Source organism: Perca fluviatilis, chromosome 22 (assembly GCF_010015445.1).
Source record: "Perca fluviatilis chromosome 22, GENO_Pfluv_1.0, whole genome shotgun sequence".
NCBI lineage: Eukaryota > Metazoa > Chordata > Actinopteri > Perciformes > Percidae > Perca > Perca fluviatilis.
The window spans coordinates 4,094,318-4,108,387 of NC_053133.1; the positions used below are offsets into that span (position 1 = coordinate 4,094,318).

Genomic DNA, 14,070 nt, shown 5'->3' on the forward strand with positions numbered 1-14,070 from the left:
CAGAGGGTGTGTGAGTGAAACATTTTCAATGGATGCATCTTTGTGAAGCGACTGTAAAACTCAGACAATCAGGCAATTATTTTTTTTAATTGTACAGTGATTGTAAGTGATCCTGTGGTTTTCTCACCTGAGGCATTGTACTCTCTGATCTCCACATAGTCGGCAGAGCATCCTGAAGAGTCCTGCAGGCTGAAGTGACCGTAACTGAGGGTGAGGTAGTGGCCCGTGGGCCCCTCGAGGTACCACTCACAGCTGGAGCTATCGGGATAGTTGGATCCTGGGAAGCCAGGGCTGTGGATTGTCCCCCGCTGACCTATGTAGGTGCCTCCACATGTTGCTGCGAGGGGTTGGAGGTAGGGTCAGAAGTGTTCTTTTTCCTTTAAAATCCTGATATGAATACTAAAACTCATTTTCACTGTATCTCAATAACCATCCGTTTCCTATTTTATTGAGAGGAAAATGAGTACAACCTAGCCAGGCATTGCCAGATTAATTTGCAAATCTGTATTTTCTCAGTTCATTTTCGATTTCCAAAGGGCGTTCAACGAGGCAAACTAAAATGCCTTTGGATGCAATTGAAAAGACCTACAACCAATCGGAGCAATGAAGCAAGTTGGGGCGGTGCTCGGTCCGTTTTGAAGAAGGAGGGTAAGGGTTAGGGTTAACCCGTTGCGGCTGGGTCACAAACTTTCTTAAATTACAGCTATACAAAAATGTGTTTTTAAAAACATTTGAGGCGTGAATACAGTAACAGAATCTTGATTCATATTTGATCAGCACCGTCTAGTTTGACGGTGCTGATCGGCGTTTCGTGAGCTTAGTGTGTTGTGCTAGATGGTTACGTTCCGTAACTGCGTTCACGCAATACGCTCCTTCGTCAGTCATCCTACATAAACCCACCATGTGAGATAAACGGTTGTGATTGGTCCGCCCAGGTTCTATTCGGCTAGAAACCTGTTTGAATGGGAGGGGGGGCCAGACATTTTTGATGGCCAATGGAGGCCTTATGAAGCTTGGTGAACCATTCTCTTTATTTTCTGAGCCCAATGCTGGCGCTCTTTGTTCAACAAAGGATTGGAAGCACGCTGAATTGCCACTGAGCCTTTTCCTTTAAACCAAGAGCGCCATGTGGTGGGTTTAGAAAATAAATGAAATGGTTCACAAAGCTTCAAGAGGCTTCATTAGGCCGTCACTACAAGACGTATGTGCCAGAGCAAATGAAACATGAGATGGTAGATTATACTAAAACCGGTAGTCAAACCTCTGATTTGAAAAGTCTCTCTCGTTTCTCTCTCGTTGACACCACAGTATCACAGAAAGAAATGGCAGCAGCAAACACAACAAAGTCTGAAATTGACAGCAAGTGGCTCAAAGTGCATGTGTGTATGTGTATCGATATGTATATAGGATATGATGTGTGTTTGTTAGGTCTGAGCCAACTATGTCATGATAAGAAATAGATCCAAATTCAAAAAACTAAAACTCTGGATTTGGAAAAATGGTTTTGATTTGCCTACCTATGAAGTACTTTGCCTTGAAGCCTTTGTGCGTGATGCTGGTGTCAGTACGAAACCTGAGCAGCATGGAGGAACCCGTTGAATGCTGGGTAGATGGCCGGGTGTTGCCACAGAGGCGGGAAATGAAGCCAGAGTTGGAGGTCGAGCCATCACGCAGCTCCAAGTAGTCATAGGCACAGCTGAGAAACACATGAAAGGAAACATGAAAACATGTCGGAGGGGGCTTTCACACCTTAAGTTAATGGACTCGGTGCGATTCGGGGGTGAAGTTGCAACGTTGTTGCATTTTTTATTCGGTTCAGTTTGCTTTCACACTGCACTTTGTCAAATGCACCAAACACTGTAAACACACGTCACGCGATCGATCGCAGACACTTCTGCTCTCAGAAATAATGGAGCAAGAGCACATTTTAAACGTCTCGGGTTTTCTGGTTCAACTTCAGTGTTTTTTTAGAAGAAGGCGAACAATGAGCAGCTGACAGACAGCAAGTGAAGGAGAGAGAGATGATGATGTCACACAGACGACCAGCGATGTGTGGTCATATTAGGTTATGGATCTGAAAGTTATCATCCCTTAAATCATATATAAGGCCGTAAATTGTGTGCAAGGTTGAAATTGCAGGTTAGTAAATGCTCTGTTTTTGGTTCACTTCCTGTATTTGGGTCACCTGAAGTGAACTGAACTCTAGTGAACTTAGAAGTGAAAAGAGACCAGCGTTTTCAAGCACACCAGAGTTGGTTTATTTGATCCGCACCAGAGTTGGGATGAGCTTTAACAGCAGCCCCAACCAACCGGACTATCTGACCAAACGCTCCAGGGTTGGTTTTAAACGGACCAAACGACACAGTTGTGAAAGCAACCTTATTAAAGGCATGATTGCCAAAGCATTGCTACAAGATGACAGAATGTCTTCAAATAAAAAATGTTCATTGTTTTTAAACGTCTCGATAAGATTTCCCTAATGAAAGTTCAGGTTTTAAGGGTCGGGTTCCTCCAACAATGTCCTATTTAAGGTCTCCAAACTAGACGCTGTTGTTTGTGGTTTTTTTTTGTTTTTTTGGGGGGGTTTATCTGCCCAGATTATTTTGTTCTTGTTTTTGTCTAAAAGAGTTGATTTGTTCAAGCCGACTGAGTTGAACATGGACACTGATGGATGCGACTCGAATTTCTGTTATGAATAATGAACATTAAGAGTGGGTAGGACTAGGGAGGCAGTTGCTTATTTGCTTATATGTTGCTGATGATCTCGTTTGTGTTTGTATTTTTATCAAACAATCAATTGTTGAATTGAATAAATTGACTTATTTAAAAAAGATAATGTTCATTTTGGTCTTAGTTTTAGTTCTTAGTCAACTAAGATTTCTTTAGTCCATTTATTATTCTTATTCATGCTTAAAAACTTTTGAGCACATATCTGGTAAACACAAGACGATTAATGATTCTTTGTTGAGAAACTCAGTTTAACAGATGGTAAATGGACTGCATTTATATTCTGCGTTTCTAGTCTTAACGACTGCTCAAAGTGCAGTACATGTCTGCATGTATTGAAGAAGCAACAAAAACATCGAAAAAATTGTTGAAAGAAATCGAAAAAAAAAACTCTAAAAAAGACGACAAGAACTCTGAAAGAAGCAACACAAACGTCAGAAAAAGCAACTAAAACTTCTGAAACACCTGGAATGGATTATGGGTGTTCCCCGATACGAACGAATATCACTGACATGAAAGTTTAGAAAAGAAAAGCCAATAAAAAAAGGCAGTTCAGTTTCCGAATACTATATACACTAAAAGTGCATGGCACTGAATTAAAGCAAATGAGTGTGTAAAAATAACCAAACAACAGGCTGGAGAGAAAGTAGCAGCTGTACCTGGCTGTGGGTTCAATGTAGAATTCATCCTCAAATTCTATTTGGACAGCCTCTCCATTGGGCACAGTGATGACCCAGATACAGTCAATGTTTTGGGGGTAGTTCTGAGGATAGTTGGGTGAAGTGATGTACCCTGGAGGATCATTATCATTCAGCTCAATGAAGCCTCCGCACGCTGCAGAAAGAGAGAAAGAACAACACTGTGTTCTTGGACCACTTCACAATAGACCAGCAGCACTCATTGCTGTCCATAACCTCCCATGCTTGATAGCAAATACAGTACAAACATCCATTAGGCCAATTCAATTTTAATGAGTTTATTAGTGACACCAGGATTTTTAAAGTAGTATCACAGGTATAGAAACAAATAGTTTCGTAAGTCGGGCAGCACCCAGTGATGCAAAAATGTCATAATCATTTCATTTTACTACATTAAATAAATGTAATCAAGTTTCAGGTCATGACCTACCCCATCTGAGGGTTGCCCCCCCTTAAAAATATCATTAAAAACCAAGCTGTGTGTTGTTAATAATATAATTATGGATACTTAAAATGATTGTGTAAGTAGTAAAACAATACAAATGCAAACGTGGCAAATCGGTTTACTCTAGAAACATTTTAAGTCCCCCCTCCACCCCCTCCCTTGCCTCAAAGTAGTTTGGTGCACTGCCTGCTTTCCCTCTTCACGTCTCCTTTAGTGACCGTTACAGTTGAGTTTAGCTGACAAAAGGTATATATATATATATATATATATATTTTCCAAAACGATTCGATTACGATTCACAAGGTCCCGATTCGATTACACATCTGATCCAATTCACTATCAATTAGGTTAGGGATATTTCAGTTACGATACCAATTTTGCTTGGCTATAGCAGAGATTCTCTTAGGCCTGACCGGTGCCTTCAGTGGTGCAGCTTCCGCCATTTTTACTATTCTCACGCAGCCCATTGCCTAGAATGTTCAACAAGATCTCGTTAATGGGGTTAAAGCTTCACGCATCAGTGCGATAGCATGCTCCCCAGGAAGTTCGCCGGGCCTTAAAGCAAATTGAACATAGTGGCCACTGGACAGTGGAATTGAAACTCCCGGCCCGTCACGTGATGCACATGTACATCCACATGGCATATATTAAAAGATCAATTTTCTGGATTTCATTTATCATCGTCACTGCTAGGCCATGAACTACTACAACTACTATTTCTAGTCACAGTTCCATTACGTTTACTGTGACTATAACTGCCACTGTTCATCACACCCCTCCAGACACTGCCTACCAAGAGCCTGGGTCTGTCTGAGGTTTCTCCCTAAAAGGGAGTTTTTCCTTGCCACAGTCGCACTAAATGTTTGCTCTTGGGAGAATTACTGTAATTGTTGGGTCTCTGTAAATTATAGAGTGTGGTCTAGACCTACTCTATCTGTAAAGTGTCTTGGGATAACTCTTGTTATGATGTGATACTATAAATAAAATTGAATTGAAATGAAATGAAATTAATTGAATTGAATTTAATTGAATTGAATAACTCAAACAAAGATTGATTTTAATTGGAGAATCGATTGATTTAAGCAAGCTCTGATTTAAAAGTACCTTAAGGCAACACTATACAACTTTTCCCTCTTCGGTACCCCTACAGGTTATCTCATTGGAACTACAGTCGCGCAAGTTACATAGTGTTGCTTTAACTGCCTCTATGAGCTGTGGGTCAACAGCCCACAGCCCACTCCACTGTGTGTTCTAGTGTCCTCTTTTTACATTAGACATCTTGCTCAATTTATGTAGAAGCCCACCCGAAAACCTGCTGGTACTGTAAGTCCATCACACATTTTCCATTCAACAGCCTTAACTGTAACAATCAACAAGAGTTACACTGTTGTCATTCCATGGCCAAAGTCATTGGTAACCTAATGGCATAATGTGACACTGGTGAACGAACAGCAACCATTTTGATGTTGATGACTCCTATTGCTGAAGGAGAACATAGAAAACAGCGTGGTGGTTGTACCCTGACTGTGGGCTTCGAAGGTCAGCTTGAAGCCGCTGGCCTCGTTGTTGGCGTCAGATGCAAAGTGAATGAAGAGGTGGTTGTCAGTAGTCTGGACCATGGAGGGCACACTGGCACCGCAGAGACGCCCCCCCAGTGGTGGAGACGAACCATCTGGACCGTTCCGGAGCTGTGGAGACAACAGCGAGTCAATCACAACTGTGAGTAATGAAAAAAAGAAAATAATAATAATAATCATTAATAGTGCTTCCAAAACCTTACACACAGATAAGTAAAACCTATAAGAAAAGAACAAAGTTGTACCTTTTTTTTTATTAGCAGAACAAGTTTCCTGATCCACTTTTCATAATCTACTGTTTCAAACCAGGGGTAGATGCATAGACTGTATAAGTGAAGCTAAAACATCTGGATCGCCCCCTGGTGGCTGGCTGCAGTTTAGGTAATAAACCCCAGCCCCTCTATGTTACTAGATGGGTATTCTATATATTCTATATATTATATATTCTATATCCACAATTTTTCATTTCTGGGATTGCTCCAGTGCAACCGGATATCCCTCATTTTCGGCCAGATGTCCTTGTTACCTTCCTCTTTCTTTTTGTTGGCGTTCTAACCTCCGGTGGATTTGTGAGGACTATGGTTAACTGCTCCTCAGATCTCTGCAGGGTAAATCCAGACAGCTAGCTAGACTATCTGTCTAATCTGAGATTTCTGTTGCATAACTAAAACTACTTTTGAACGTACACGTTCCACCAAAACAAGTTCCTTCCCAAGGCTATTTTGCAGAGGCACCGTTGCTCCGTCCGGCTCTTAGCACCACCCAAGGCGATTGTGATTGGTTTAAAGAAATGCCAATAAACCAGAGCATGTTTTTCTCCCATCCCGGGAATGCTGTGTGGACTAGCCAGACCTGGAAATGTGAGACTAATGGATGGGACATGGTCCAAACTGTAAAAATCTAAGTAGACGTCAAATAAATGTTTCCCAAAGTCATTTAAGGCAGTTCTTATTCAGGTGTTTGTGACACTTTGTTTGATGCTATGAAAAAAATGGGGTATAACGTCATGATTGACAGCTTGGATTTACTCGTGACTGGTCAGGCAGGTGTATGTACCAGACTTGGATTCCGCAGCTCCACTATTGCTAATATATTGACACTATTTGTATTTAAATTTTTCTATCTCACTATATCTTTGCACGTCGTCTTGTATCTTGTTCTGTACCTGTTTTTGTATCTTGTTGTTTGCGTTTTATGTTAATTAGTTCATTCTTTTGCTTTCACATCAGGACCAGGGAAACACAATTTCATTACAGTACTGCACTGCAGTGTATATGGATGGATGACAATAAAGCCTCTCTTATCTCTATATGTTACTTTGTAAAAGAAGCACAGGAACAATCTGAATGTCAGGAATTATGTGTTCCAGTACCAGCAACTTGTAACCAAGTGAAAAATGTATGTTGATGCTAAGGTGAAAAACTAGTAGTAGTATGGATCTGGTTTTGAACTTTGATATAATATACAGATTTTGATTCAAGCTTCTAGATGTTGTTTACCTCCAGGTAGTCTCCTGTGCTGCATCCGGTTCCAAAGCCTTGGATCTGGAAGGGGCTCTGGAAGCTGACAGACACCCTGAAGCCCGGCGTCACCATCACATGCCAGCTACAGTCCAGACCGGGCCTGTAGTTCTGGGGGTAGTGGGGACTGCTCAGCACGCCTCGGTCTACATGCAGGAGGCCCCCACAACCTGGAAAGACAAATAATAGCATTAGTATTCTTGCATAGTAGGGCTGAACGATGAATCGTTTTCAAATCGAAATTGAGATTTGAAAGAATGCGGTTAGCTAAACTGTGAAGACCCCGATTAATCAAATGTTTGGTTTAAAAAATTTTGCTCCTCTTTTTATTATACTTACTTTTTTTATAAGATAAATGATGGAATAATGTTACATATCACAGAATGTTTACAGAAATGTTCTATTTTCAGTGGATCTTTCAATTCATTGTTTATTACTTTATTTAAGTGATGGTAGAAGGTGTAATATGTAGCCTAGATGCTGAGGCTGAGGCAGATCAGAAATATCAGTTTACAGGAAAGTACTGATAGTTTTTTATTGGAATGGTTTTTTATTATTATAACTTTAGCTTTTGTGATAACTGTTCTGCTTATTAAAAGAAAAACAATTATTGCTGGTAATTCATATCTAAATTATGTTCTCATCCTTGCATAAGAATACAGAGCAGCTTGGATGGTGTCTCATGTTATAATGCTCCATGACATGTTTTATCTGATACACAGTGAATATTACACAGTGAACTTTGGCTAAACTTTTAAGAAAGAAAACGCAAAATGAATCGCAAACGTAATATCTGGCAGAAAAATCGCAATTTGAATTTTTTTCCCAAATCATTCAGCCCGATTAGTAGCCCGGATAGTAGTGGCAGTAGTAGAGAGTGACAGGAAATGCGTAGAAAAAGAAAGGGATTGGACCTTGCACATCAAAATGGAAAGGCTAAAACGCTGGATGACCAACAACTTTCTCCAGGTAAAAAAATGCAGTGTTTCCCCCAGTGTATTGTAAGCCTGGTGACCCACCAGGCCTAAATTCCCCCCCAGGCCTAAGCCACTGGGAAATATCTTTATAATGTATTTTCAAGACGTTTATTAAACTAGAGTTACAGTGGGGCGGCTCAGTTGGAAACTTAGACGTAGTCATATTGTCAAATCTCCAGCTTTTAGCACTGACTTAATGTAGAGCCCTGTGGAATCTGTCAAATATCTTTTTGAAAGATAATTTCTTTTGGCATTTTAGGCCTTTATTAGACAGGACAGCTTAAGATGTGAAACGGGAGGGAGAGAGAGGGGAAATGACATGCATTCTCAATTTCGTTATTCCGTCCATGATTCTGTTATCACAGAAACTATTGGGCTCTACATTAATACTGCCATCAGGCTGTGACTCCGGGCCTAGTCAACAAAAAGACACTTGCCACCGGGCTGAACAACTTTACAACAACTTTATTTCGAGTTAGTGTCCAATATAGTACAATATAATTAATGCATTTTAACCTATCCTAACAGGAGCTGTGGACAGCTATACATACAGAATGCTGGGAATAACAAGGGGTTCAGGGTCTTGCTCAGGGACACTTTGACATGTAGCCGGAGGAGGATGGGATGAAACCGTCAATGTTGTGGTTGAGGAGCGACCGCTCTGCTTCTGAGCCATCCCACAAAACCTACGCCCAACATGGGGCTCGAACCAACAACCCTGAGATTAAGAGTCTCATGCTCTACTGACTGAGCTAGCCAGGATTACAGAGAGTCATGCTGTTTCTGTAATCAGGCCCTATTCATTATATAGTGTCATGCATTTGCTGCATTTCCATGGCGCGCATGGACACCACTTTCCTTTACCAATCCCACAATGCAATGCGTTGTATAGATCAGGATGTGGGAAAGTGATCAGGAAAAGAGCCAGGCATACAAACATTTTGGAAATTGGGGCTGTAGATGGCAAGGTACTGAAGTGAAGCCAAAATGTATAATTCTTATATTATCATTTTATATCTACTTTGTCATAAACACTCAAGCTGAGTGATGTTATATTGTGTTTGTGCTTGCCACCAATAATTGCACAGGCACAGTACAAGCCGATCCAAAGCTTAGAGTCACAGGTGCACACTTCAGAAAGCAACTACTGACTTTAACAGACACGAGTAACAAATATATGTTCATTATTATTTCATTTTTGGTGTCTGACCTCTGGAGTAGGAGGCATTAAAGCCTCGGCCGCCAATGCTGCTGTCTGAGGAGAAGTGGATGAACATGGAGTCCCCTGTTGAGTGGAGAGAAGCTGGAGGTTCCCGACCACACACAGTGGCTAGCATGGGGGATAGACTGCTTGCACCTGAGAGAACACACACACACACACACACGCACACACACACACACACACACACACACACACACACACACACACACACACACACACACACACACACACACACACGGAAATCATAGGATGTCCAGAAGAGCAAACAGACCTAACTCCATTCAGGTTTGCTTTATGATCTTCAATGGTAATAACATTAATCATCAAAGGCTTTTTTTGGTGACATACTGTACATTTTACTTCACTCTTATAGCCACACAACCAGATTCAATCAGTTCACAGTGTCAGCAGCACAGCATACAGGTGATATATATAACATATGATACAATAAGACATAATAAAAATATTCTTATTTCAAAGTAGTGTGACAAAAAGCGGACAAATTAAGCAGAGGCAGTGATGTCCTGCCTTTTAGTCTTGAGCAGTAATGTTCCGAAAAACACTGGATACAATTTAAACTAGAACTGCAAGCAGTTATGATGGGGGGGGGTCCAAGCCTCCCCAGAGCGAGTTGCCCCCGACGACCCGCAGAGCCCGTGAAAGCGGAACCCAAAACAGGACGAGGGCAAGGCAAACGGCAGTAAATATTGCAACACGTGAGCTGCAAAGTCTGTAGTAAATTTCAAATGCAAAGTTCCCATTTACATTCATTAGGTTATAGGCCAAAACACGTCTACCTCGATTATAGCGCCCCCCTAATCTGGCCAATCTTCACCAGATTTGGTACAGAGCCTCAGAGCTGAATGGAGAACAAGAATCTCAGGGTTGGCGTTGATAGCATTAACTTTGGCCGAGATATTCTAAAGATCGTGGAAAAAATGTGTTTGTTCTGAATTTTAAAATTTTTTAACCGTGCAAATTTATTCAAACATTTAATTGCTCCAAGTCCATAATTCTGATGACATCATCCATGATTTTTTACTCAGGCCTTAAAAAGCTCCTCCAGAGCCACAAAAGAATTAGACTAGAACTGTCGTCACACGCTGATTATGAAGTTGCTCTGTAAATTCCAACAGCGCGAGAGGTCTTGTTATTTTGTTGATCACTGTCTTATCCTGTAGGGTGTCATGGCTTACCGTCTCTGATGACAAGGCTGTCAAAGTAGCAGCTGGGGTAGTCCTCCATGTCCAGAGACAAGAGGTTCAACTCTACGATGGAGCCTGGAGAACGTATCAGCCAGGTACACTCCTGGTTAGGAGGGTAGCTCTCAGGCCAGCCAGGAGAAAAGAGGAAGCCAGGAGTCTCCCCGGCCATTAGCAATCCACCACATGCACCTGAGAGAGAGACACACACACACACACACCCACCCACAGACGCACGCACGCACACAGCCACACACAACACACACACACACACACACACACACACACACACACACACACACACACACACACACATAGAGTTCTTTCAGATGCTGCACATACTATTCTGTAAATGTATGACCATGCAGATATCCATCCAGATGATAACAGATCATTATTCATACAGACATACCTTTGGTGCACAGTGGACTGGTTATGATATAATTATTTACTCTTCTGTTCATAAATGTAATTTTACTTTTCACTTACTTTCATTCACTCAAAACGTTTTCATACACATAATCAAAATAAGTACACAAACCCCTTAGCATATATTGCAGTCCTACTCAAACGTCAGAAAAAAAACACAGAAACCATGGGCAAATGAAAGGAAAAGCTTAGTTAGCTGTTTAGGATTAGAGGCATCAGGATGCCAATACACAAAAGACATTTTGAATTACTGGTCTTTTTGTTGAGTGTGCAGAAGCAGAATGCATGTCTTACACATTGTGTGCTTTATTTAAAAGAGCTCGCTGTCTGACCTGGTGGGATAGTGGGTGGTGGTCCAGAGTCCTGGACAGCATTCCATTCGAGGAGGAAACCTCGCCCCCCCACCACTGAATCTGTCTGGAACTGCAGGGTCAGCGTGCTTGCAGAACTTCTAATGGGAGGGGGCAGGGCCAGACCACAGAATGTTCCGATGTGGAAGTAATGAACACTGGGGCCGTCAAATATCTGGAGGGGAAAAAAAGGATCGAGGGCCGAATGAATGAGGGAGTGAGACAGTTTACAAAACCACCACACAGCTAAGTTTGTAGAAGGCACAGTTAAAGGGTAACTAATGTTTTTTTAACCCTATTTTCCTATGATTTTGTGTCTAAGTGACCGATGGGAACAACAATCTATGACATTGGTCCAGTGAGATCGCTGCAGTCGGCAGCAGAGAAACAAGCTACAATGTAAGTTACTAGGGCAACTGTCCAGCTTGTATTTACCTTCACAAACGTGCTCGTTTTGCCACTGACAGACTCCGATTAATATTCTAAGTGTCAGACAACATTATGGAAAGGATTTCTAAGGAGGTCTGTTAAAGAGTAAGATCCTTTTTTTAAACATAAAAACATCCGCGAAATTGCGTAAACCCACCAGACCATGTAAATTAACAGCAATTTTAGCATCGTAAAATAGACTTCATTCAAAGTCAACAGAAACAAAATAAAACTATGAGAAGCCATTTTGGGCCGTCTTTCCACTCTTCCAACCATCACAACTCTAACCTGACTACACCAGATGGATTGCTTCGAGCATATGAAAATACAACCACAAGCCTCTGCTGCTGCAGGCAAAGCATAGCTCGTTAGCTCAGCAAGCAAACAACATGTCGGTAAAGGATATTTGCTGTTTGTGTAACGAGAATTTACGAATAAAAGGCACCATTTCACGTTCCCGGTCCATATTCCAAAAGCATTAGCGAGCCACCTAAACCCGCCTCAAAACCAACGCTGATTGGCCGGTCGTTTGGCGAACGGCTCCAAATTTTCTCTATCTCAAGATGCCAGACTGATCTACGAGTGGAAAACTGGAGCTCACGAGATCAGGACGGTCTCACGAGGCTATCACAACTCTAGTTTTGGTTGAAATAAACACATAGTTTACAGATTTACATGTGAAAATATGTTGGCTCTATTCACGCTTAAAGTATTGTTTTTGTAAATGCAGTCTGGTGGGTTTAGCGCTAGCGACCTCAGAGCTGTTTCTGGTTAAACAGAAAGGTCTTAAAGAGGTTTTAAAGGTCTATCTCTGTAGGGATCCTTAAAACAGCACTTTTAGTGGACCAAATAGACGATGCACATTTGCCCCGTAGGGTTACATTTTAGCCCGGTCTGTGGCTGCCAGTCACAGTGTTCATGCTTAATATTGGACCAATGGCAAAGATTGTTGTTCCTATCAGTCACTTAGGGTCCAGGTTAAAAAAAACTTTAATGTGCAATCTGTTATGTGATGCATCTATTTTAAATCTATTATTGTTGCAATCAAGTTTTATTTGAAACAATACACTGCAAACATTCTGACTGTAATTGTTAGAGGTTTAACCAAGGATACAAATTTCACAGTACGTGCAGTCTTACTTTGAGATGGTCGTAGTAGCAGTTTTGCAGGTCCTCTATGTCCATGTCCAAAAAGCGGATCTGGATGTAGCTGTCCCCCTCCACAGTTATGGTCCAGCGGTAGTGGGCATTGTTGGGGTACGTTCTGGGATACAGTGGGGATGCTATCTGACCAAAGTCCCCCACCACATCATTACCATACACTGAGAAACAGAGAGAAAGTCAAAGTTAGATTTCTCATTCTCTTTCTCTTTCTCTGTTTTCTTTTCTTTTTTTAATTGGTCAGACTAAACATAACTCAACAGATGAATAAACAGACCTGTACACAACACAACTTAACGTACATTGAAACAATTACATCGAAAAAGATATTTCTAGGACTAATGCCAATGAGAAGGGGCTAGTGCGTGAGTTAAGAACATACAATAGAACACGAGACTGTCCTCCCCGGAAAAAACAGCCACATAGGTCATGTGTACAAGCAGAATGTTACAACCCTTATCAACATTTCAAGATTCAATACGTTATTGCCATGCAACTGGTGCCGACCGTCCACCAAACAACCTTTCAAGCGATTCCACTGTCTCAGACTAATTTCTAATATTAGAATATAATCCTGAGAGTCTTCCTAGAGTCGGGGCGCTCCCGTCGTCTCCATCGTTTGGTGAAAGATGGTCATAAAACTCAGTCCCAGTCAGTCTTTTTCCCCAATCACATGATCCCTCCAGCACCAAACAGGAAGCAGCAAACGGCTAGAGCCAGTGGTGTTTATTGTTTCTATGGCGCCGTGCTAAGCTAAACGCTAAATAGGGAAAGTTGCCGATTTTCAACCCTTCTGAAGCGCGTCATCCAACGGGAGATTTACAAGCTGATAAACACAGACCTCCAGGTACTGGAGACATTCATCTGCATGTACGGCAGAACACAAAATCTGAAAACTTTCCTTTAAGTTACCAGCTAACGCTAGCAGTAGGTAGCTAGCTTGGTTGTAGTCTTTAACGTTAGATGTGAGATGATTGTCTTTAGATGTGAGATGGTGTCCGACTTTAGTCTTTTCTAAAACGCAGACACTCACAGTGTGAGAAGGTGGCTCTGAATCCCTCTCCGCTGATGGCTGAGTCAGAGACAAACTTAACCCACAGGATGTGACCAATCACAGAGGTGTAGTTGGAGGGGAGCAAGTTTCCACAGAAGCGACCAACCAGATGGCCGGTGGAGTTGCCTTCTCTGATTTCCAGGTAGTCGTTTTGACAGCCAGAGTCTCCCTGCAGGTGAAAGACACTGAACAAAACACAAGCAGACGGTTACTGGTATGGAAAATTCAATTCAATGTTATTTATAGTATCAAATCATAACAAGAGTTATCTCAAGACAC

General features: G+C 41.6%; 1 protein-coding gene across 1 annotated transcript in view; it reads right to left on the reverse strand.

Annotated features, from left to right (window-relative positions):
- Positions 1-14,070, reverse strand: part of cubn (cubilin (intrinsic factor-cobalamin receptor)) — a 93,762-nt gene that overhangs the window by 27,524 nt on the left and 52,168 nt on the right. The window contains exons 37-46 of the mRNA XM_039789731.1: positions 13,771-13,976; positions 12,717-12,898; positions 11,130-11,322; positions 10,363-10,560; positions 9,155-9,301; positions 6,947-7,137; positions 5,390-5,558; positions 3,387-3,561; positions 1,518-1,696; positions 128-337 (exon numbers count right to left, since the gene is read on the reverse strand). Of these exons, the coding sequence (XP_039645665.1) occupies positions 128-337; positions 1,518-1,696; positions 3,387-3,561; positions 5,390-5,558; positions 6,947-7,137; positions 9,155-9,301; positions 10,363-10,560; positions 11,130-11,322; positions 12,717-12,898; positions 13,771-13,976 (1,850 nt within the window). The remainder of the gene's footprint in view (positions 1-127; positions 338-1,517; positions 1,697-3,386; positions 3,562-5,389; positions 5,559-6,946; positions 7,138-9,154; positions 9,302-10,362; positions 10,561-11,129; positions 11,323-12,716; positions 12,899-13,770; positions 13,977-14,070) is intronic.